Genomic DNA, 24811 nt, shown 5'->3' with positions numbered 1-24811 from the left:
AGAATTTTTGCTGATGCTGTCGAGGCAGTGTTAGGTGGGTCGGAAAACTGCTAGTTGGGGGGGATACAAGGACTAATAGATTAACAGTAGCCACTGGCAGAGGTGGAAGTGATTCTTGCACTGCTTCTATTCAAATGAGCAGAAGTCTGAAAAACAAGATGCAGGATATTTCAGAGACTGCTGGTAGTCATTGCGTTACAAGTAAACACATGGGTTGTGTTAGGGTAGCTAAGAATAGAAACAGGTGCATGTATACCTGCGTGTACAGCAATGCTAGGAGTTTGGTAAATAAATTTGATGAATTTGAGGTATTGCTCAAAACATCAAAGGCAGATATTGTTGGGATATCAGAGACGTGGTGTCACACAGATATAAGTAATGCGGAACTGGAATTTGGGGAATACAATGTATATAGAAAGGATAGACAGGACAGGAGGGGAGGAGGGGTTATGCTATTAATTAAGAAACACATAAAGTCAAAGGAAGTGAAGCCAGTTGACATCGATGGACAGGGCAGTGTTGAGTCAGTTTGGTGTGACATAAGCATAGGGAAATCAAAATTGAGAGTAGGAGTGTGCTATAGGCCTAATGACTCTGATGAGTATAATAATATATTGTACAGGGAAATAGAGTGGGCCAGTAAATCAGAGAGTCTTATAATGGGGGATTTTAATTTCCCAGATATTGACTGGAAATTGTGGGTTGGTCACTCGCACACTAGCAAGGCTTTTGTGGATTTATTGGATGATTGTTTTCTACATCAGCATGTTCGTGAGGCAACAAGAGGGAGCAATACTCTTGATCTGATTATCAGTAGTGATTCTTCATGCATTAAGAACCTGCAGATAAATGAACCACTAGGTGGCAGTGATCACAGTGTGTTGAAGTGGGATTTACTCAAGGAGGTAACTACCATCAGAGGTAAAGGGAAGGGTTTTTGTTTTCGTAAAGGCGACTATGATGGTCTGAGACAGTATTTAAATTCTATACAGTGGGACCAGCTGATGATGTTACCAACAGCAAACTCAAAATGGGAAGCATTCAAGGAACTAATCTTGGTGGCTACCAGGCTTTACATACCAACTAAGAAATATTGTTCAAGGTTTAGGCCTAAATGGTTGTCAGATGGACTAATGAGACATGTGGCAGAGAAAAAAAATGCATGGGATACATACAAATTAATGGGTGACATTGGAAGCCTATGATAGATATAAGTTGGTCTGTAACCAAGTCACAAAGGAGATTAGGCAGGCAAAGGCAGACTACGAAAAATCCTTGGCAAAGGATGCAAAGAAAAACAGAAAGGAGTTCTTTACATACTTGAACTCGAGAAGGAAAGGGATGAATCAGATTGGTCCACTGGATATTGATGGTTCAACAGTTGAGGATCCTGCTCAGGTGGCTAACAATCTAAACGAGTATTTTGCATCTACATTCACGCATGAGGAGTTATTCAGGAAGGAGAATGATGTAGGTAAAGTAAACATTGGCAGTGAGCTGGATGATTTTGTAATAACTGAGAGGAAAGTGGGGGAGAGATTGTTGAGGATAAACATAAAAAAGGCACCTGGGGTGGATGGGATCTATCCAGTTATATTAAAGGAGGCAGCAAAGGAAGTATGCAAACCCCTAGCCATAATTATGAGAGCTTCTTTGGACTCAGGGGAAGGTACCCATAGACTGGAGATGTGCAAATGTAACCCCAATTCACAAAGGAGGATCAAAGGCTGACACAAGTAATTATAGACCTGTTAGTTTAACTTCTGTTCCAGGTAAATTAATGGAGGCACTGGTTAAAGAAGCACTGCAGGATCATCTAGACAAGAATTCAGTTATAGCTCAGACGCAGCATGGTTTTGTTAAGGGCAGGTCTTGCCTGACCAATTTGATTGGATACTATGATGTAGTCACAAAAGAAATGGATGCAGAGAATAACTTTGATATTATATATTTGGATCTTAGAAAGGCTTTTGATACTGTTGCACATGGAAGACTGCTGCACAAATTGGAGCAGTGTGGCATTGGAGGCAAATTGCTGCTATGGATAAGGGGATGGTTGAGTGGCAGAAGACAGAGAGTGGTAATCAATGGACACTGCTCAACGTGGACTAATGTTATTAGTGGAGTTCCTCAAGGTTCAGTGTTGGGTCCATTGTTGTTTTCGGTGTTTATGAATGATATTGATGATGGGATATCAAGTTTAATGTCTAAGTTTGCAGATGATACAAAGGTTGGCAGGGTCATTAAGGACACTACTGACGCTATGCTGCTGCAACAGGATCTGGAAAGGTTGAACAGATGGGCTGAGAGGTGGCAAATGAAGTTTAACATTGACAAATGTAAAGTACTACATATGGGTAACAGTAACCCCAGAGCAATGTATCAACTCTGCGGTACTACACTGACAGTGGTGGAGAATGAAAAGGACCTGGGGGTAATTGTGCAGGCAGATATGAAGTTCTCTGAGCAGTGCAGACGAGCTGCAAGAGTAGCTCATGGTGTCTTGTCAATGATATACAGGAATTTTTCTAGCAGGGATAAGGAGGTGATTATTCCCTTGTATAAGGCAATGGTTAGGCCACATCTTGAGTACTGTATACAGGTCTGGAGGCCTCATTTCAAGAAGGATGTAGAGCTGCTGGAACGGGTACAGAGAAGGGCAACAAGATTAGTAAATGGAACAAAGGGTTGCTCTTACGAAGAAAGGCTTAAGTTTTGCAAATTACAGAGTCTGGAGACTAGGCACCGGCGAGGTGATCTGATAGAGGTGTATAAGGCTTTGAATGGTTTGAGCATGCTCAATGCCAATGGGATTCTTCATCTTTCTCAGAATAATCACCTCAGAGGGCATAAATTCAAATTGAGGAAGGACGGATGTCGGATAGATGTGCGGAAATTTGCCTTTGGCCAGCGGGTGGTTGGTTGGTGGAACCGACTTCCATCACTTGTTGTTGAAGTTGATAGCCTAAACAAATTTAAAGCTCAACTGGACAGGTATTTCGAACGAACGGAGGGGTGAAATGGGAGAGGGTTTTTTTTTTTTTTTTTTGGCTGATGCTGAATAAGCTTGCTTTCTTGCATCATATGCCTCTACTAATGCTAATGCTATGCTAATGGGTAGATGAAATTAATGAGTTTTTGGGTAGTAAATGGATGGCCAGTGCTCAAAACAGAAGGAACTGGTAAGTAGCTGGAGAGGCCTACAATCCTGCAGTGGATTGAAAATGGCTGTTGATGATGAACTGTTTGAATTATTTAAAAAAAAAAGAAAAAAAAGCTGTATCTTTTAATGGTTGAAGATAAATAAAAACCGACACATCCCTGAAAATGTTTATTCATACTAGATATGGCTGGTGTAGCCGATTTACTCTGATATGGTGCCTTTCTAACCACCCTATAGTAATATTAACAAGTACAAGACAAATCAAAAAATTGGAAGAGAAATTGTTGAAGCTAAATATATAAAAAAAAAAAAAAAAAAAACACTGAGGTAGATGGGATCTTCCAATTATATTAAGGGAGACAGAAAAGAAGGTAAGCAAACCCTTAGCCATAATTATGAGAGCATCTTTGGATTTGGAGTATGAGTCCCTGTGGACTGGAGATGTGCAAATGTATCCCCAATTCAAAAAAGGGAGATAAAAGGGTAACAAGTCACATGAGTAGTTAATAGGTTAACTTTACTTGTTCCAGGAAAAAAATAGTGGAGTCACTGGTTAAAAAAGTAATGCAGAACATTTAGACATGAGTCCAGTCATACTTCAGTCATGGTATGGATTTGTTAAGGATGATCTTGTATGACCAATTTGAATGGATACTGTGATGCAGTGACCAAGGAACTAGATGCAAAAAAAAAAATAATTTTGATATCATATAATTGGATTTTGAAAAAACTTTTGATACTGTTGTACATAAAAGACTACAGTGCAGATGAGGGCAGTGGTGGATTAAGGGCAGGTTACTGCTTTGGATAAAGGGTTGGTTGAGCAGAAGACAGAGTGGACACATCATTTGCTTATTGTAAACAAGTTTATTGCATATTATCAGGACCTTTGTTCTGCATGGGATTAATCCTTGCTTGAACAACCCTGAAAGATCCTGTTGATAGGTGTAGCATTTCTTAAAACAACTTTGATGTTACATATGGTATAGTGAATGAACTGTTTAATGACACTTCATTCACTAAATGACATCTTATAATAACCCTTGATACCAATATTTCAATTTACTTATTGCTGAATCCAAGCCCCATTTAGTAAGTAGAAGGTATTCTGTGTGCCATTTCTGCTTATGTGTTTACCTGATTCATTTATTGACTTCACTTTAGCAAACCCATTTTGAGTTCAGTTAAAAGAAAGGAGGAAAAAAAAAAAAAAAAAAAAGAAATGGATCCGAAATGCTCACGAAAGGAAGAAACACTTTGGAAGGAAGTTATATCAAATGTGAATAGAGGTTGGAGAAAAACTACTGTATTTCCTGATTGTATTCAAAATTAACTTAGACTGAGAAAGCCAGCACTTGATATTCAAAGAAATACAGTTTAAGTAAGACTAAATTTTAGGCATATGTTCAAGTGCCAAAGCAACCAAGTCTGTGAGGTGTCAGTATGATGTGTCTGTAATTGAGGGTACTGTTTTCAGTCAGTTTGCTGAATGAAAACCTAAATGCAACCCTTGCCTTTGAGACCAGCTAACTCATTCCTGTTGTGACAAAAGCCTACAATGCTTCTCATCATTGACTGGATTTGAACTGTGGCTTTTTCCATCTTTTGTGGGGGTGGGACTGTTATTTTAACCACTGTACTAAAGCTGCAAAAGAGCAGCACAATTAATAAGAACATCAAAAAAATTCATGTTTAAGTAGTCAATTACCTTTTTTTAAGGTTCATTCAATTTTTTTTCTAAAATAAAATGAATTTTTTGATTTTTTTTTAAGAATTATGAATTTTTTCATTTTTGCTGATTAATAGAAATGAAAAGCCAATATAGTTATCTCCTTAGTAAGTAATTACTAAGATAACTTTATATATAGTACACTTAATAAAACTGTAGGTTTATGTTCTCTAAACTTAGCTATTTAATTTAATTACAACAGTATAATAAATATTATCAGGCGACACAGAAGCCTATGGCAGATATAAGCTAGACTGTAATCAAATCACAAAGGAGGTTAGGCAGGTTAAGAGAAACCTTTGACAAAGGATGCAAGGAAAAACAGCAGACTTCTTTACTTAATGAAACTGTAGAAGGAAAGGGATGAATCAGATTGGTCCACTTGACATAGATGGTTTGACTATTGATGATCATGCTCAGGTAGCTGATAAACTGAATGAGTATTTTGCATCTACATTCACACATGAGGAGTTATTCAAGGAGGGGAATGTGAGAAGTTTATCAAACTCTAACAGGGAGCTAAGTGATTTTGTTTGTTTGTTATTTGATTTTTAGGAGCATTAGCAACTAAGGCCATATTGCTCCGGGAAATGCGGTGGTCATTCCCTGACCTTTCTGCATCCTCCGTATTTGGTGGTGACGGGCTCAAACCCCGGTCTAATCAAGAAGTATGTGCTATGCACTGCTGCTCCTTCCCACCTGGCTACGGAGGTGCCCTGTGATTTTGTAATAACTAAGAGCAAAGTGGAGGAGAAATTGTTGAAGCTAAACATAAGGAAACCTGGGGCAGATGGGATTTATCCAGTTATATTAAAGGAAGTAAGCAAACCCTTAGCTATAATTATGAAAGCTTCCTTGGACACATTTTCACAAAGGGGAATCAAAGGGTGATATGGGTAATTACAGACCTGTTAGTCTAACTTATGTTCTAGGGAAAATAATGGGATCATTGGTTAAGGAAGTAATGCAGGATCATCCAAACAAGACTGCAGTTATAGTTCAGACAGTATGGGTTTGTTAAGGGGAAGTCTTGTCTGACAAATTTGATTGGTCACAAAGGAACTGGATACAAAGAATAATTTTGATATCATATACTTGAATCTTAGGAAAGCTTTTGATATTGTGGCAAATGGAAGACTACTGTACAAATTGGAGCAGTATGGCATTAAGGGCAAGTTGCTACAATGGATAAAAGGATGGTTGAGTGGGTGAAGACAGAGTGGTTATCAATGGACACTACTTTTCATGGACTAATGTTATTAGTGGAGTCCCCCAGGGTTTGGTGTTGTGCCCATTGTTGTTTTCGGTATTTATTAATGATATTGAAGGTATATCAGGGTTAATGTCTAAGTTTGCAGATGATACAAAGGTTGCAAGGTTGTTAAAGACAGTAATGATAGCATGCTACTGCAACAGGATCTGGAAAAGTTGAGCAGATGGGCTCAACTTTTCCAACTGAAGTTTAACATTGACAAATGTAAGGTACTGCATATGGGTAGTGGTAGCTGTGGAGTAACGTGTCGATGGGGTGGTGGTGGAGAATGAAAGGAATCTGGGGGGTGGTGGTGCAGTTGGGTATGAAGTTTACTGAGCGGTGCAGAAGGGCTGCAAGAGCAGCTCATGGTGTCTTGTGAGTGATATACAGGAGTTTTGCTAGCAGGATAAGAGGGTGATTGTCCCCTTGTATAAGGCAATGGTGAGGTCACATCTTGAGTACTGTATACAGGTCTGGAGGTCTAAAGATGTAGCTGCTGGAGTGAGATTGGTGAGTGGAACAAAGGGTTGGTGTTACCAAGAAAGAGTTAAGTTCTGCAAATTGCAGCTTCTGCAATTCAAGCAAATTGAAGGCTTGAATCTAAGGCCTTGTATTGAGCAAGTTCAATGCTAATTGGATTCTTTCTCTTGCTCAGATTACTCAGTTGATTGGGCATAAAAAAATTGAGGAAAGATAATTGTAGAATAGATGTGTGGAAATCAGTGGGTGGTTTAACTTCCATCTGTTGTAATTGGAGGTCAGCAATTTAAATAACTTCAAGCAGAACTAGACAAACATTTGGAGTGAATGGATGGTTAAAATGGGAAGGTTTTTTTTTTTTTGGCTGATTCTATATAAGCTTGCTTTCTTGCATCATATGCCTCTACTATGCTAATATATTGCTGTATATCCCATTTCCTTTTTTTTTTTTTCCCTTTCTGTGTATATGTATAACTTCACAAACAATATCACTTTATCAGTCTTGTATAACAATGCAGGTGAAGTGTTGCATGGACTGTCTAAAGCTATCAATATTGAATTAAAACTACATTTAATGTAAGATTTTCTTTTATCCAAATTGTATGGAAAAAAATAATTTCCAGATTTCTAGTCATCTGATTTTAATTAAGTTTGGTTTGACAAATATTTTTAGCAAGCCCAAATGCAAAATTGTGAAAATCTGTGGCATACTGAATAAAAAAAAAACAATACTAATAATTTTAAATTCTAGTTTTCCTTTCTTGCATGGTTAGAGATCTAATAGAAATAGTGCCAAATTAAACAAATGCATGTAATTTTCAGAGTTCTTATTATTATGCTGTTGTACAGTTGGTCAAAATGAAATAAATATTGCTTCTATTGATGAGACATTCAAAATAAGTAAAGTTTATTAAAAAATAAAAAAATGAAGTACGCAGATGCCAATAGATAGAATAAAATACAAAAATAAATACACTTATGTACAAATTTACCAATAAATTTACAAAAAATATAAGAAACTATTAATATAAATAAAATAAAAGCAATAAAACAAGCACAAAGAAGCTTTAAAGTTAATGAGCATCTTTATCAACTTATACAAGATAACAAGTCCTTACATTATGCAGAGGTATAGCTTTTTGCATGTATTAACAATAACTTGTGTGGATTGTGTGTGTGGCAAAGGAGGGGAAAAAAGGGAAGGGAAGAGGAACAACAATTTCATAATGACTAATGGCACTTGAGGCCCCTTCTCTAATAGTTGGTCAATTTTTGTTACATCATTTATGCAAAATCTACTTAGGCAAATCTTTTTCTGTTATTGTATCATTCCCTTACAACCGTTATATTTAAAATTTCCTACTTGTTTTTAAAGGACTATATAGGAAAAACTGCCAATTGCTTAATGAATCATTCTCTGGGAACCTAACCTTGTTATTAAGTGAGGTGTACCTGTATATGAAATCTTATTAATGGTTATCAGAGAGGGTTTAAAAATTGTCACACTTAGAAATGTGCCTTGTATTTCTACTCATTACAAGAGTGAATACTTCTAGTTCACAAATAATTGAAGCATTTTCATTCCATCTTTATTTTTTGTTTTGTTATTGTCAGTTTTATTTTCTTTTACAGTAAATTTGGGTATTGAGATGTGCCAGATTTTAGGCCAGCATACCTAGTGATGAAGCAGTTTAAAGAAGTACATTTTAATGAATATTGTGCATTAATGACTGAATTTATTTACATCTATAAACATTTATATTGAATAAAAAATAGTACTAGTGGTTAAAATGTAAATTACAGTTCAATTTTTTAAATATAAAAAATTACAGTGGACGTCAGAGAAAAAATATTTTTAAATGGAGAATAAAAAAGTTTTTATTCTTCTTAAGGAATAATTATTATGAAGAGGCAATCTTTATTAGTTAATATGACATTCTGCTTCCCTGTGGGAAAATTCAGTCAGTTTAACATAAATAATTACAAAGATTGCTAAGTTTGATTTGGTTTCTGCCATTATAACTGTAGCAGAAAGGAGGAAAAAAGATGGGTAAAGTCATTCAGTTAGCCTATTCCATAATGTTAGGACAGACTGGGAAGCCAAGTGTGTGACTTTTAGCTGCCAGTTGTTTTTCTCCCTACTTTAGTCATCCACCTGATGAGCTGTATGACTAGTTCTGATGGCAGCAAAAAACCTTGGTTGTTTGGAACTAAATCTATTGTTCGCGTACATCAATAAGTCATTGTTTACAGAAGAGATTAACCATAGATTTAATGAAGCGTACATTTTTATAGCTAGATCGAGGGCATTTTCATCAGAGAGAAATTCAAAGTTATATGGCCTCAGAAATTATATGTTTGGAAATTGACTACCTTGTCCTTTCATCTATTTTTGTAGCCAGCAAGATTTAAATTGCATGAATAATGTGATGGTCTTAATTCTCATAGCAGAACAAACTTTGAAACGAGTTGCCCCGGCAATTCACAACTTTCAAACAGCTGATCCTTACCAAAAGGGTAATTGGCCATTTGTTCAAAAGATTCTCTTGCACTGCAAAAACAGTTTAAAAGATAAGATAGTTCTTCAAGCATCTTATAACAAGAGAAATGTTACCCTTTTTATTCTTAAGGGAAACTGTGATCATTGATATGAGTGCCACATTGCCTTGTTATATTACCAGCTTTTAGAATATTGAAATTTTTTTCATAATATATGCCAGATCTCAGTTTACTGTATATCAATTTTTTATTATTTTCTTTACAGAAAATAAACCGTTATGTGGGAAGCAAAAGGTCCGTGGAGGTCGCATAGTTGGCGGTCAAGATGCTTACGATGGAGAGTTTCCATGGATGGCAAGTATATTATAAAATAACTTTTCTGAAAACTTAATACTTTGTTGTGTTTAGATTCCTTCACAACAAAATCTGACTAAGGTAAAGAAACTACAAAACATCCACTGGCACTCTGCTTTTCTGCTGATGTCAGCTTCCCACTATGCTCACTAAATGGAGGACATTTCAGTCATATACTGATAAGGTTTCTCTGTAGGTGTTCAGTTGGCAGTAACACCTGCAATGGCAAAATCACAAACAAATGTGAATGAAGGATACCAATGCCAGGTCAACTTCAGGAACTGTGGCAATCTTTTCCCACTACTGGCAGCCTCTTGCTATTTGCTCAGTAAACAGAAAATGTGTGCCATCAGCGAGTCGTATGTTGACTGATTTTCTCATTCCACACATTCACATGGAATGAATCTAAAACTAGCCACATTGCAAATTTACTCTACTACATCTTAATAAACTTGTAAATGGCCCAGGTCTGCAATGACAAAGTACAAAGTTGTGTAAACTTTATAACAATGGTAAAAGAGGATATCTAGCATTTTAACATTTTTCTGTTTGTGGGGTCATTGCTAAAAAATTTCTAAACTACACATTTTTTTTTTTTTTTTTTTTCCAACTATATAAGAGAAAACCTAGCTTTTTATGCCTTTGACACATCAGTTTGCTGTTACCATCATATATTTAGTACTTATAACAAATATATTTTAATTTTAACAGTAAGATATGGGCAAGTACTACTCCCACCCTTGTATAATTGTATAAATGAATCAGAGTTGCAAACTCTGATTCATTTATACAATTATAAGTGAAGTATCAAGTGCAATGTCAAGTGAGTCTTTGATACCCAAAATTCTGCTGAATGCAAGGTTTAAAAGCTACGTATTTTCTGTGCTATTTGGATAATGTATTTGACTGTGTTCAGTGACTGATGTAACTAACTGCTTAACAGAAATGTTTGAATGGACCTTTGAAAAAATGAAGAAAACTCCCAGTGGCAAAGCAGATTAGTTTCAGTAACAAACATGGTTCACAGGAAGGCTGCATATAGTTCATGTGTACAATAATAGTGAATTAAGAGTACACAGATGAGCAATTGAATGGTATGTACAAGTAATGGATGATAAACTAATTGGTGCGTGACTATAGGTTTAAGTTATTGATCATAATCGGATCAGTCAGCCCTTAGGTGAAAGAAGTTTGCACATATGGTACCAGTAGTTTACAGATAGTTTTTCATATTTTCCTTCTTTACCTTTGCCCAAAATCTTTTATATATCTTATAAGGATAAGTTCAAGCTTTTGGAAAAAAATTGCCAATTACCATAGCCAAAAGAATTATTCTGGTTTCCTTTATTACTTTTCTTGTTATGAATTCCCTTGTATTATAAATGAAGCTTACACTCAAGGAAGTGTGGGGATTATTGCTCCCTTTGTACATCCTTGTGTCCACCTATTCAGAAGTGCTGAATGTTCTAATCAGATGATAGTAGAGAAAAATCTCTAAAATAAGGTTAGAACCACCAGTGATAGAGGAAGAGTGAGGATAGAGAGCCACTTCTTTTTGCTGGTGATGTGCATAAAGTACAGTATAGTACTGTTTATCTGGCATGCTTGGAATTTGAGGGTTGCTGGATACTAAGTGGTTTGAAATTTGGACCACCAGTCATAAAATGTACTAAAAACATGAAAAAGTTAGGAAAACAAAGAATAGCATATTATTAACTTATCAGCCTTTTCCCACTGTTTTGGTCTCAAGTGAAGGAATATTGAGTCAGTAAACATTGACATCTTAAGATAAATCATCAGGACTGCCTTGGGAATCTAATGTAACTTTAGAGACACTGGCATCCTGAAGTTGATGGTTGAGGCTCAGATATAGATCGTATAGAGCAGTGGTGGCCAACTTAATTTGTGATGCGATCTGCTTTTTTTATTCAAAACGTGCCACAATCTACCATCTCAAGAATTTCATTGCACATGGTTAAAAAAGTTAATTAACACATATAGAAAAATGTTTGTAAATTTTAAAATTAAATACAATTCGGAATTCTTATTTTGAATTCTTACTCATTTAAAATTCTAATTTATGCAAAGTTTGTGTCTTCATGTCATATGCCAAGCTTTCAAAATCGGGGATATACTGTGATAAATTAAATTTTCTGTTTATACTCCAAGGCGACCAAACAGTCAGATGAGTTCACAAGACAGAATACAAGAAACAGCACTATATTTAGCAGCTACGGGCTTGAACCCTCACTCAAGGCATGTTTGCATCCTTTGCCAAAGATTTCTCATAATCTGCCTTCGCCTGCTTTAACCTCCTTTGTAACTTGGTTACAGACCAGCTTATATCTATCACTGACTTCTCTGTCATATTAATTTATATGTATCCCATGCATTTTTCTTCTGTCACATGTCTAATTAGTTCATCTGACATCCATTTAGTCCTAAATCTTGAACAGTATTTCTTTGTTTGGTATGAAAAGCCTAGTAGCTTCCAAGATGAATTCTTTGAATGCTTCCTATTTTGAATTTGCTTTTGGTAACATCATCAGTTGGTTCCACTGTATAGAATTTAAATACTGTCTCAGACCACCGTAGTCACCTTTTATGAAAGCAAAAACCCTTCCCTTTACCCCTGATGGTAGTTACCTCTTTGAGTAAATCCCACTTCAGCACACTGTGATCACTGCCACATAGTGGTTCCTTTATCTGCAGATTCTTGATGCATAAAGAATCACTATTGTTAATCAGATCAAGGGTATTATTCCTTCTAGTTGCCTCTTGAACATGCTGCTGCAGAAAACAATCATCCAATAAATCCACAAAAGCCTTGCTAGTGTATGAGTGACCAACCCACAAATTCCAGTCAATAACTGGGAAATTAAAATCCCACATTATAAGACACTCTAATTTACTGGCCCACTCTATTTCTCTGCACAATTGCTCATTATACTCATCAGATTCATTAGGCCTATAATGCACCCCTACACTCATTTTTCCTTTCACAGTGCTTATGTCACACCAAACAGACTCAACATTGCAATGTCCACCAACATCAATTGGATGCACTTCCTTAGATTTTGTGTTTCTTAACTAACAGCATAACCCCTCCTCCCTTCCTGTCCTGTGTGTACACATTGTACTTCCCAAATTCCAGTTCTGCACTGCTTATGTCTGTGTGACACCATGTCTCTGATATCCCAACAATATCTGCCTTTGATGTCCTGACTAGCACTTCAAGCTCATTGAATTTATTAACTATACTCCTAGCATTGGTGTACAAGCAAGTATACATGCATCTGTTTGTACTCTTAGTTACCCTAACACAGCCCATGTATTTACTTGTTCCTCTATGACTCCCAGCAGTCCTGGAAATTCCCATTGCCTTGGTTTCCATTCTGCTGCTCAATTGCATTTCAATAGAAGTAGTGCAAGAATCACTTTTACCTCTGCCAGTGGCTACTGTTAATCTATTAGTCTGTGTATCCCTCCAAGCTAGCAGTTTTCCGACCCACCTAACTCTGCCTCGATAGCATCAGCAAATATTCTTGCACCCTTTCTATTTAAGTGTATCCCATCCCTGTAGAAGCACTCTCCTGTTAACAAGCACAGACCAGGCTGAGAAAAATTCTATCCCTTAAGCCTTGCACAATCTCTCCAGGGCCGAATTGATTGACAAGGCTCTCATCATATACTCCCTGTAGGCATCCCGAAAGAGGTCAGTGTGGACGAGCCCCACCAGGTGAAGAATGGGGGAGCAGGGAGCGGAGAACACTGAGACCGCTCTCCCCCTGCTTGGGGATGTGGTTTTAAAGGGAGCTGGGTTTGAGTACAAAGTTTGGATCACCAAATGGCGTGTTGTGTCGATTCCAGTAGGATGGTCAAACTGCCCATCCTGCTCTGGGGGGGGGGGGTAGGATATATTCGCTGACAATAGGAAGTGGGAGAGACAGACATTTACTTTTTTTTAATTATTATTATTAGCATTAGCCATGTGGTGCAAGGAAGCCTGAGGCTTATGCTGCACCAACCAAAAAAAAATTTTCTGAATTACCCTGAGAGAGAGAGAGAGAGAGAGAGAGAGAGAGAGAGAGAGAGAGAGAGAGAGAGAGAGAGAGAGAGAGAGAGAGAGAGAGAGAGAGAGAGAGAGAGAGAAGTGGAAGGAAATCACCAAGAAAGAGAAGAATGATGATATCCAGCTCAGGAGGCTGGGAGTGTCCCAAGCCCATACTCACCAGATATGAGCCCCTGAGGTTAAATGCGCAACAGTGTCAAAAGCTTTCCTGAAATCGAAGTATATGATATCAAAATTATTTTTTGCATGCAGTTCCTTTGTAACCACATCATAATATCCTATAAAATTTGTCAGACAAGACTTTCCCTTAACAAACCCATGCTGTGTCTGAATTATTGCTGCAGTCTTGTCTAGATGATCCTACAATGCATCTTTAACCAGTGACTCCATTATTTTACCCAGTATTCGGGTAAAACTAAGTGCCCGTATAAGTGATTAGCATTAGTAGAGGCATTTGATGCAAGAAAGCAAGCTTATGCAGCATCAGCCAAAAAAAAATAAAAATAAAAAATAATAAATAAAGAAACCACTTCCACTTCACCCCTCTGTTCATTCAAAATACCTGTCCAGCTGAGCCTTAAACTTATTTAGGCTATCAACTTCCACAACAAGGGATGGAAGTCTGTTCCACCAACCAACCACCCGCTGGCTAAAGGCAAATTTCCTCACGTCTATCCTACATCTGTCTTTCCTCAATTTGAATTTATGCCCTCTCAGGTGATTATTCTGAGCAAGAGGAAGAATCCCATCAGCATTGAGCATGCTCAAACCATTCAAGGCTTTATACACCTCTATCAGATCACCTCGCCAGTGCCTAGTCTCCAGACACTGTAATTTGCAAAACTTAAGCCTTTCTTCGTAAGAGCACCCCTTTGTTCCATTCACTAATCGTGTTGCTCTTCTCTGTACTCGTTCCAGCATCTCTACATTGTTTCTTGAAATGAGGCCTCCAGACCTGTATACAGTACTCTAGGTGTGGCCTGACCATTGCCTTATATAAGGGAATAATCACCTCCTTATCCCTGCTAGAAAAATTCCTATATATCATTGACAATACACCATGAGCTACTCTTGCAGCCTGTCTGCACTGCTCAGAGAACTTAATATCTGCCTGCACAACCACCCCCAAGTCCCTTTCATTCTCTACCACTGTCAGTGTAGTACCACAGAGTTGATACGTTGCTCTGGGGTTGCTGTTTCCCATGTGTAGTACTTTACATTTGTCAATGTTAAACTTCATTTGCCACCTCTCAGCCCATCTGCTCAACCTTTCCAGATCCTGTTGCAGCAGCATAGTGTCAGTAGTGTCCTTGACAACCCTTCCAACCTTTGTATCGTCTGCAAACTTGGACATTAAGCTTGATATACCATCATCAATATCATTTATAAATACAGAAAACAATAATGGACCCAATACTGAACCCTGAGGGACTCCACTAATAACATTAGTCCACGATGAGCAGTGTCCATTGATTACCACTCTGTCTTCTCCCCCTCAACCACCCCTTTATCCATAGTAGCAATTTGCCTCCAATGTCACACTGCTCCAATTTGTGTAGCAGTCTTCCATGTGCAACAGTATCAAAAGCCTTTCTAAGATCCAAGTATATAATATCAAAGTTATTCCCTGCATCCAGTTCTTTTGTGACTGTATCATAGTATCCAATCAAGTTGGTCAGGCAAGACTTCCCCTTAACAAAACCATGCTGTGTCTGAGCTATAACTGAAGTCTTGTCTAAATGATCCTGCAGTGCTTCTTTAACCAGTGCCTCCATTAATTTTCCTGGAACAGAAGTTAAGCTCGCAGGTCTATAATTACTTGTGTCAGCCTTTGATCCTCCTTTGTGAATTGGGGTCACATTTGCACATTTCCAGTCTATGGGTACCTCCCTTGAGTCCAAGGAAGCTCTCATAATTATGGCTAAGGGTTTGCTTACTTCCTCTGCTGCCTCCTTTAATATAACTGGATAGATCCCATCCACCCCGGGTGCCTTTCTTGTGTTTATCTTCAACAGTTTCTCCTCCACTTTACTCCCAGTTATTTCAAGATTCTGTAGCTTACTGCTAGAGTTGAATACACCTCTGGCATTCCCCTCGCTGAATAACTCATCATGTGTGAATGTCGATGCCAAATATTCATTTAGTTTGTTAGCTACCTGAGCAGGATCATCAACAGTTGACCCATCGATATCAAGTGGTCCAATCTGATTCATCCCCTTCCTTCTAGAGTTTACATAAGTAAAGAACTCTTTGCTGTTTTTCTTTGCATCCCTTGCCAAAGATTTCTCGTAATCTGCCTTCGCCTGCCTAACCTCCTTTGTAACTTGGTTGCATATCAACTTGTATCTATCATAGGCTTCTGTGTCATGTGTTAATTTGTAAGTATCCCATGCATTTTTCTTCTCTGCCATATGCCTCATTAGTTCATCTGACATCCATTTTGGCCTAAACCCTGAACAATATTTCTTAGTTGGTATGTAAAGCCTAGTAGCTTCCAAGATAAGTTCTTTGAATGCTTCCCATTTTGAATTTGCTGTTGGTAACATCATCAGTTGGTCCCACTGTATAGAATTTAAATACTGTCTCAGTCCATCGTAGTCGCCTTTACGGAAGCAATAACCCTTCCCTTTACCCCATCAGTGTGGACGAGCCCCACCAGGCGAAGAATGGGGAGCAGGGAGTGGAGAACACTGAGACCGGTCTCCCCCTGCCTGGGGATGTGGTTTTAAAGGGAGCTGGGTGTGAGTACAAAGTTTGGATCACCGTGTTGTGTCGATTCCAGTAGGATGATCAAACTGCCCATCCTGCTCTGGGGGGTGGGGTAGGATATATTCGTTGACAATATGAAGTGGGAGAGACAGACTTCATTCATAATATGCATTCTCACTCTACTTGCATTCCATTTTTGTACATTTTTTTTTTCTGTTAGGTTATATATATATATATATATATATATATATATATATATACACACACACACACACACACACTGTGCTGCCACTTTATTAGTTACACCCATGCTGTGCACACAAATGGTTTGTCCTACAATGTTGCAAGTCACATGACCACAGTTGTGGATATAAATGCAGCAGAACAACATTTCTAGTATCAGTTAAGTGTCCAAAACATAGCAAGAATGGGGAGAAGGAGTGATCTAATGGACCTCAAATGTGGCATGTTAGTGGGTGTAAGACTTGCTTGGACAAAGCATCTCTGAAATGGCAGTTCTCCTGAACTTTTCACGCACCAGTTTCAAGGGTGTATCTAGAATAGTGCAATGAACAGAAAACATCCTTTCAACGGTACTCCTGTGGAAGATAATTGCTTGTTGATGAGAGAGGTTGGAAGAGGATGGCTAGAATTGTGCAAGAAACAATGGGCCACAATGTCACACATCACCTCAATACCACCGTGGTGCGCAGAACAAAGTATCGCAATGGACCACTAGTTTCACTTTGTCACGAATGGGCTACAACAGCTGATGGCCATATTGGGTGCCTTTGTTATCAATGAAGAACAAGAGAGCATGCCTCCTGTGGGCACAGCAACACCAGCACTGGGCTATTGAGGATTGGAAAACAGTTGCTTGGTCTGAGTCGAAGTTTCTGGTGCATCATGTTGATGGAACGCTCAGAATTTGGTGAAAGCAACATGAATCCATGTCTGACAATTATTGTTGTTAGACCTGTCATGTCTGATGACTACTGTGTAAGGTGGTAGGGGCAGCATTATGGTGTTGGGAATGTTTTCTTGGCACACACACACTGGGTCCATTGATACTCATAACATGAATCTATGAGTATCAATGGACCCAGTGTGTGTGCCAAGAAAACAACAGTTTTCTTGGCACACAACATGAACAGATACACTTGCTGACCAAGTGCATCTGTTCATGTTGACAGTTTATCCTCAATTAGATGGTTACTTCCAGCAGGATGATGCACTGCTGCACAAAGCCTAAATCACTATGGAATGGTTCCAGGAACATGATAATGACTTTTCTTTAGTGCAGTGGCCCACTCAGTCACGGATCTCAATCCTATTGAACATCTTTGGGATGAGCTGGAAATGGCTGTTCGCTGCAGGCCTACACCTCATTTGAATTTCAAGGAACCATGTGATGCACTCATGTGTGCATGGTACTCCATTCCTGCACAACGTTTTCAGCATCTTATTCAATCCATGACCTTACTAGGTAAGTGTACCTAATAAAGTGGCAGCACAATGTACGTATATATATATATATGTGTGTGTGTGTGTGTGTGTAATTTTTCTTATCACTCTTCATCTTTTTTCTCATACACCAGGGGGGTATGCAATAGTGTGTAATGTAAATTTAATACTAATGCATAACAGTGAAATAAGAATGAATATAAATGATTGAAACTAGGGTTTAAACTTAACTGTAACATTTATAGTTTGTGTTCTTTTTCTCACACAGTTACACTCATTCATCCTTCTGGCATTCATTTATTTTGTTCGACTCGCTTTCTGCACCACACTCTCTGGGCACCTCAACTTAATGTTATTCTTCAGTTGTGGTGCAGCCCTAGCTGCAAGTTTTTTGCAGGTTAGGGAAGAATGCAGTGATAGTGTTTGTGTTAGTAAATGTTTGTTAGTATATATATATATATATATATATATATATATATATATAAAGTAATATAAGTTATTTCTAACTTTATTTTTTCGACCAATTTACAATTTCTCTTCCGCTCATCCATTCGTAAAGGGAACTTTACTGAGAAACTTATTGTGAAGGCAAAGTTTGTTCTGCCATGAGTATTTTAATTAACTAAACAGTTTTAATCCTGTTGGCTGCAGAACCATATGAAGGAACAAGATCATTCTCTAAACTTAAAATAATTTCAGTGAGGCCCAAAAACATTGTATCCTTAAGTTCTAACATCCTGAAAATTAAGTTGTTAGATATTTTGGGCATCCTTTTAGAAAGTTTCCACGTTAAAAAATTACTAGTGAGGTGGTCAATGCAGATGAGAATGCCGCATCTAAATATCCTGATGTTTAAAAAAATAATTTAAGATGGTGGATATACTGATCAACAAATATTTAACGTGGATGAAACCGGTTTATTCTGGAAAAGGATGCCTTCCAGAACTTATATTTCTAAGAAAGAAAATACTCAACCTGGACTTGGTGTCTAAAGATAGTCACTTTTATTGGGAGGTAATGTTCAAGGCAATTTTAAATTTAAACCGATGCTTGTTTATTGGTCTCCAAAACCTCTTGCCCTAAAAGGCTATAACTATAGATCACTTCCACTTATTTGGCGATCAAATAAGAAAGCATGGGTGACCCAAGCTATATTTGCCCAGCTGTTGAAAAATATTGCATGGAAAGCAACATTACATTTAAAGTTCTACTAATTTTGGATAATGCTCCAGGTCATCCAACTACTCGGTTCATTATGTGAAAATGTAAAAATCATTTTTTTGGCACCAAACTCAACATCTTTGCAGCCCATGGATCAAGGGACCATCGCAACATTGGCTTACTATATAAGAAAAACATTTGAACAGGCAATTGCTAAAACTACAGGAGACTGCAATTTCCTTAACAGAGTTCTGGAAAAATTATAACATCAGGTATGCAATAGAAAATATTCAGCATGCTTGGCAACAAATAACTGCAAACAACATGTGTGGAAGCACATTTTGCCTCATTGTGCAAATAGTAGTGGTTTCGAAGAAACTGTTATAGAAGAAATAACAAATATTGGAAGAGAACTTGGATTTGATGAACAAAAAGTGACAATGTTTGGGAACTGTTCAATTCTCACTCTGTAGAATTGACTGAAGATGATCTCCTACTTTTAGATCAACAAAGAGCATTTGAAGAAGGCAACAATGATGCCGAAGAATGAGATAATGTGCAAGTGAAAGAGTTCACTCTTAAGGAATTCGAAGATATCTTTCGAGCTGGAGAAGTAGTGAACCAAAAAGTTATGGTTGCTGACCATAACCTCGATCAAAGCATGCAAATTCACCAAGATGTGCATAAAGCACTCTGCATCTAACAGCATATGTACGAAGATTTAAAGGAGAAAACAGTTCAGTCTACCCTGCTAAAATATTTCGAAAGACAAAGATGTTTTTTCAGTGTAAGCTTACCTTTAGGAATATTTAGAATTTTTTTTTTTTTTGTTTTTATTTTGCTTTCTATAATTACAGTACTATATGACTTTGTCAGTAATAAATTTAAATTAAAAGTATATTCTTTTAATCCTTTACTGTAATATTTCGTTAATAAACATATAAAAACTTGTTTAAAATTTTTCATTACCTATTTCCTTCGAGCTGGAAGCAATTACTGTATTTTACACATAATTATAACTTCAAATAGTGCGAATTTGAATAATGTGACTACGTCATGGGATTCATTAGTCACACTAACCATGACCTAGCTGTATTTCAGACATTCAGTGGCCGGTGAAACTAAGAGTAACAAATAGTAATGCTCGAACAGCTGATAAAAAAAAAAAAAAAAAAAAATTAAAACTCTGACAGTTCATGTCTCATTGCCAGGGGACCATACACAGGTAGAAAAATAACCAAATGTGACGGATGGGAATAAAGGTAGGCTGGTACTGCCCTCATCATAACATACGTCTAATCAAAATACTGAATTCCCTAACCTGATAATGCTCATGGAAAGGACTTTAAAGAGACTGGTATAGACATGCAGCTAGAGCTACCTGTCATCTGGAAAAAACTAGTAAGCTGCAGGTTTCTGAACTATGCTAATATGAATGAGAATGATGAATTAATGAGAACGATGAATGAATGAGAACTGTAGTGAAAGGGTGAGTAAATGTAAAGGTGTGAGTATAAAAAGAAATGCTAGGAAGGGTGAGTGAATGATGATGGATGACTCCGGGGATGAATGTGTGAGAAAGCGTTTGAGACCATTATAGTGATTGCAAAAGCAAAAGTCTTTCCCTTTGTTCTTGATAATAATTACATCTTTAAATGTATCTTGCATCAATATGTGATCACTGCCTCCTACTGATTCCTTTATCTGCAGCTTCTTAAGACATTCATTGCTTCTTGAATGCAAATGTGGCTTTGGATTTTGTGAAGGGGAAACCATCCTACTTTTAGAACTTTTTCTTCCAATTTGACAGAAGAAAAACTAGATATTTTTGTCAAACAACGTCCATCAGTGGCTGATTTCTTCAGTCTCAGTCAGAAGAAAGCCAAAAATGTTTCTGCCCTTTCTAATACAGATTGTCTCAATCCTGCTGTTTTTGATCCCATGATAAATTGCATTTGGAAAGCCAGCAGCAAATGTATTAATGCATGCCATTAATCAGATCACGAGTATTCATTTCTCTTGTTCCTCTCTAACATCCTGATGTAGAAAATCATCCAATAAATCCATGTCTTGCTACTGTGACTGACCAATTAAGAAGTTCCAATCAGTATCTGGAAAGATAAAAACCTCCATTTTTATGTATAAGTTAAGTGTGATAGCATCATTAATACATAGCCAAATCTGAGTTAACAGAATGTTTGCAAGGCAGCATCGTTTTAAGTTATATCTCATATTGTGAATTCCTTCACAACAAGTTGCCATGATATTGCACTACTTTGAATAAGTAACGCTTCACCTGAGGAGAAGTGTCTTATTTGTAACGGTGAAGCGTTACTTATTTGAAGTAGTGCAATATCATGGCAACTTGTTGTGAAGGAATTCACAATATGAGATATAACTTAAAACGATGCTGCCTTGCAAACATTCTGTTAACTCAGATTTGGCTATGTATTAATGATGCTATTGCACTTAACTCATACATAGTCTAGACTTTTTCATAGCTTGAGGCTTCAGCTCTAAATGCTTTATAATCCTCCATTTTTTTTAATACATTCTCATTTTTTGGGACACTACAGTTGTGTGTTACACTCATCAGCCATTAGGTCTATAACACACTCCAACTCATTTTTGTTTTTTTGTTTTATATCGCAATCAATCAGCATTGCACTGTCCACATACATCAATTGGGTGCATTGCCTTTGATTCCATGCTTCTTAACTAAGAGCATAATCTCCACCCCTCCTCATGTGTGAATCAGTGTATCATCTGTTATTCCCACATGTCACTTATTAGCTGCATAATTTTATTTATTATTATAACATACAGTTAATTTTATGCAGCTGACCTGTGAATTATGCAAATTGCCAAAACAAACCATGTTTCATTTGCTGTTGAAGATTTTCTTCAAAAGGCCATTCAAATGTTTCTGCCTGGTACTTATATATTGGTTGGTGAACACTGTCAAATTTATCCAACAGCATAGAAGATACCTAGCTTTTAAACTACTTTGCATTCAGCAACAACTTTAATCTGTGGTATGAGTGTTTCCCCCCACCCCTACTTATTTAGACATTATTTGACTATATCACATTTATTTTATTTTTTTTTTTTGATTTTAAGTTTATCTTTAAATTTTGTTCCTTTATGTGGGGATGTCATTATTTAGAAATTTCCAAGTGGTATATGACTTTCTAATCTCAGTCAGATGTTTTATGTGGGAATGTTACATGTAATGCTAAAATTTTAACAAACCTCATAAGAAGATACAGTATTTTAATTCTTAACTTTTCTTCTCTATGCAAGGTGGCCCACTCAGGCCAAAAAAATTTACAAGCAGTAATTTCTGATTTCCTTCAGATCTCTACATATGAAAGTTGCACATATTTGCTAGTGTTATATAACCAAATTGTTACCATGGAAATTTGTGCTTGCTGACAACATGAGGATGCCTAGCTATTGCAAAGTATGATGCTGTTATTTTATATTGCATACCTGTGAATGAGTAAATTACTTGAATGACTACATTTGTGTACTATTAGAAGTCTCATACTTTATGAACATTTTTGCTTGATGGCTAGATATATTAATTAACAGCCAAGCAAGAACATTCTGACAATGGAAACAGTTAAGTGTAAAATTTAACATTTTGAAAATAATATTTCAACTATGAGATAAGATGTTATATTAAGATAGATTAGAGAAATTTTCAAAATGGCTAGTTAGAACACATATGGGTTTGGAATGAGCAGTTTTCTCGTTGCTAATATTAGACGTTTATAATCATTATGGGGCTTCTCGATCAGTTACTTTTCATTCTTTGTAGAAGATAATGCTGCTAACTGAGCATGTGTTCTTCATTTATCTCATTTTGAGCAGAGAAAAACCTTAAGCGTGTAGCAGGAAAGCTACCAGTGGATTTTGCAATATATTTCTTTACCTTTTCCAATAATAAACTGGGCTAATACCTTATTGTGGGTGGGGGGAGGTGACAAAGCTAAATGACATTTAGCTTTGTCAGTAAATGTCATTTTGTTTTTCCAGTGTACCAACTTCTTAGAATTGTTTATAGCCATTAAACTGATATTGGCATTATGCATTTCTGGTTCAACAAAAATAGCTATATAAATACACTGAATGGACGGAATTCATTGGGTTCCTGGGCAGCGTGATGCTGTCACCCCTGTCGCTAGTGGATGAACCCACCACTTGGCAGATATATAGGTACACTGCATTCATGTAGACAGTAATTTGATGTCAGTATAGATAAATCTTGAGTTAACCGACTTTGAAAGAGGGATGATAGTGGGTGCCTGACACATGGGTCACTATTGCAGAGGTGGTACAGAAATTGCACTATCTCTGTTCAATAATATCAAGAGTGTATCAGGAATATGCCATTTTCGGAATAACATCTCATTGTGGATAGTGCTGTGGGCGGAGAAAGGTGGTGTGTGTACGAACGTGGCTGTCGAAGTCTGTCTCGCATTGTTTCAGCCAAACAGAGAGCGACAGTGGCACAAATCACCGCAGACTTCAATGAGGGAAGATGCCAGAAACATCTCCACCAAGACCATCAGGCGGTCATTAGCCACAATAAGTTATGGGAGCACCGATCCACCAGAGTTCTAATGCTAACACCACAACACAGGACTCTACACCTCAACTGGGCTGTAGCCAGGTGGGCAGGAGCAGCAGTGCGTAGCACACGCTTCTTGATTAGACCGGGGTTTGAGCCCATGACCACCAAATACGGAGGATGCGGAAAGGTCAGGGAATGACCACCACATATCCCCGGAGCAATATGGCCTTAGTTGCTAATGCTCCTAAAAACCAAATAACAACCACCACCTCAACTGGGCAAAAGAACATCAGCACTGGATTTTGGATGATTGGAGACAGGTTTCCTGGTCTGATGAGTTCTGTTTTCAGTTATTTTGAGCAGATGGGAGGATGCGTATTTGGTGGAAACCACGCTAAGCTATGCACCCTCATATCCACAAGGAACTGTTCAGGCAGGTGGACAGTTTGTAATGGTCTAGGGCATGTCCATCCTTGCAGACCATCTGCATCCCTTCACGGTCATCATGCACCCACAGGGCAATGGACTCTTCCAGCAGGATAGTGTGCCTCCCCACAGAGCCATGGTGACTAGAACTTGGTTCGAAGAACATGTCTCAGATTTTACCACCATGGAATGGCCTCCCTGTTCACTGGACATGAACCCTATGGAGCATCTCTGAGATGCTGTGAAAAGATTCGTTTGATCTTTCAATCGTCCACCCAGGAATGTAACGGAATTATGGACAGTGGTGCAGCAAGCATGTGGAAATACCTGTGGGACGCTTTCGTGAACTACTTTACTCAATTCCTCTCCGCGTGACTGCCCTTATTTGGGTGAAAGGTGGGGCTATCTGGTAATAGGTAGGTGCTGACCGGGATAGCCGGGTGGGTAAAGTGCCTGCCTGGCAACCCAAAGGTCGCAGGTTCGATTCCCGTCTTGGGCTTGGATCAAAGTTCTGCAAAAACCTTGGGAGGTGCATTATGGCCACAGAAGCCTATGTGCCAACAACTACCAAAAAAAAAAAAAAAATAGGTAGGTATCCCATTATTTCTGACCACTGTGTATATGCCACTTGTTTCCACAGGGCTGCCTTCCTGTTGTAAACAGCAGCGACTCCACACTCACCAGCAATGTGTGGAATTTTGTGGTGTGATGTATTAATATTGGCACATGATGCAAGAAAACAAATGTTATTTAGTGCTAGCAAAAAAAAAAATCCACACTATACTTAAATTTATTCCAACTACTCACAACCTCCGCAACATTAGGTGGACTTTCATCCAATGATTGATTATTCATTAGCATTAGTAGAGGCATACGATGCAAGAAAGCAAGCTTATGCAGCATCAGCCAAACCCCTCCCT

At 37.8% G+C, this 24811-nt stretch overlaps 1 protein-coding gene across 2 annotated transcripts in view; it reads left to right on the top strand.

The window, feature by feature from the left end:
• Window positions 1-24811, top strand: part of LOC150084538 (trypsin-1-like) — a 119867-nt gene that overhangs the window by 20943 nt on the left and 74113 nt on the right. The window contains exons 1-2 of one of the 2 annotated variants that reach the window (XM_090375302.1): window positions 8301-8326; window positions 9392-9480. In XM_090375302.1, coding sequence (XP_090231428.1) covers window positions 9478-9480 — 3 coding nt within the window. In that variant the 5' untranslated portion in view covers window positions 8301-8326; window positions 9392-9477. Of the gene's footprint in view, window positions 1-8300; window positions 8327-9391; window positions 9481-24811 lie in introns of those variants that run through there. The other variant, XM_090375301.1, reaches the window with a different exon arrangement.

Source organism: Mastigoproctus giganteus, chromosome 6, assembly GCF_048544385.1.
Source record: "Mastigoproctus giganteus isolate SK-2022 chromosome 6, ASM4854438v1, whole genome shotgun sequence".
Lineage (NCBI taxonomy): Eukaryota > Metazoa > Arthropoda > Arachnida > Uropygi > Thelyphonidae > Mastigoproctus > Mastigoproctus giganteus.
This window is presented reverse-complemented; position numbering and strand designations above follow the sequence as displayed.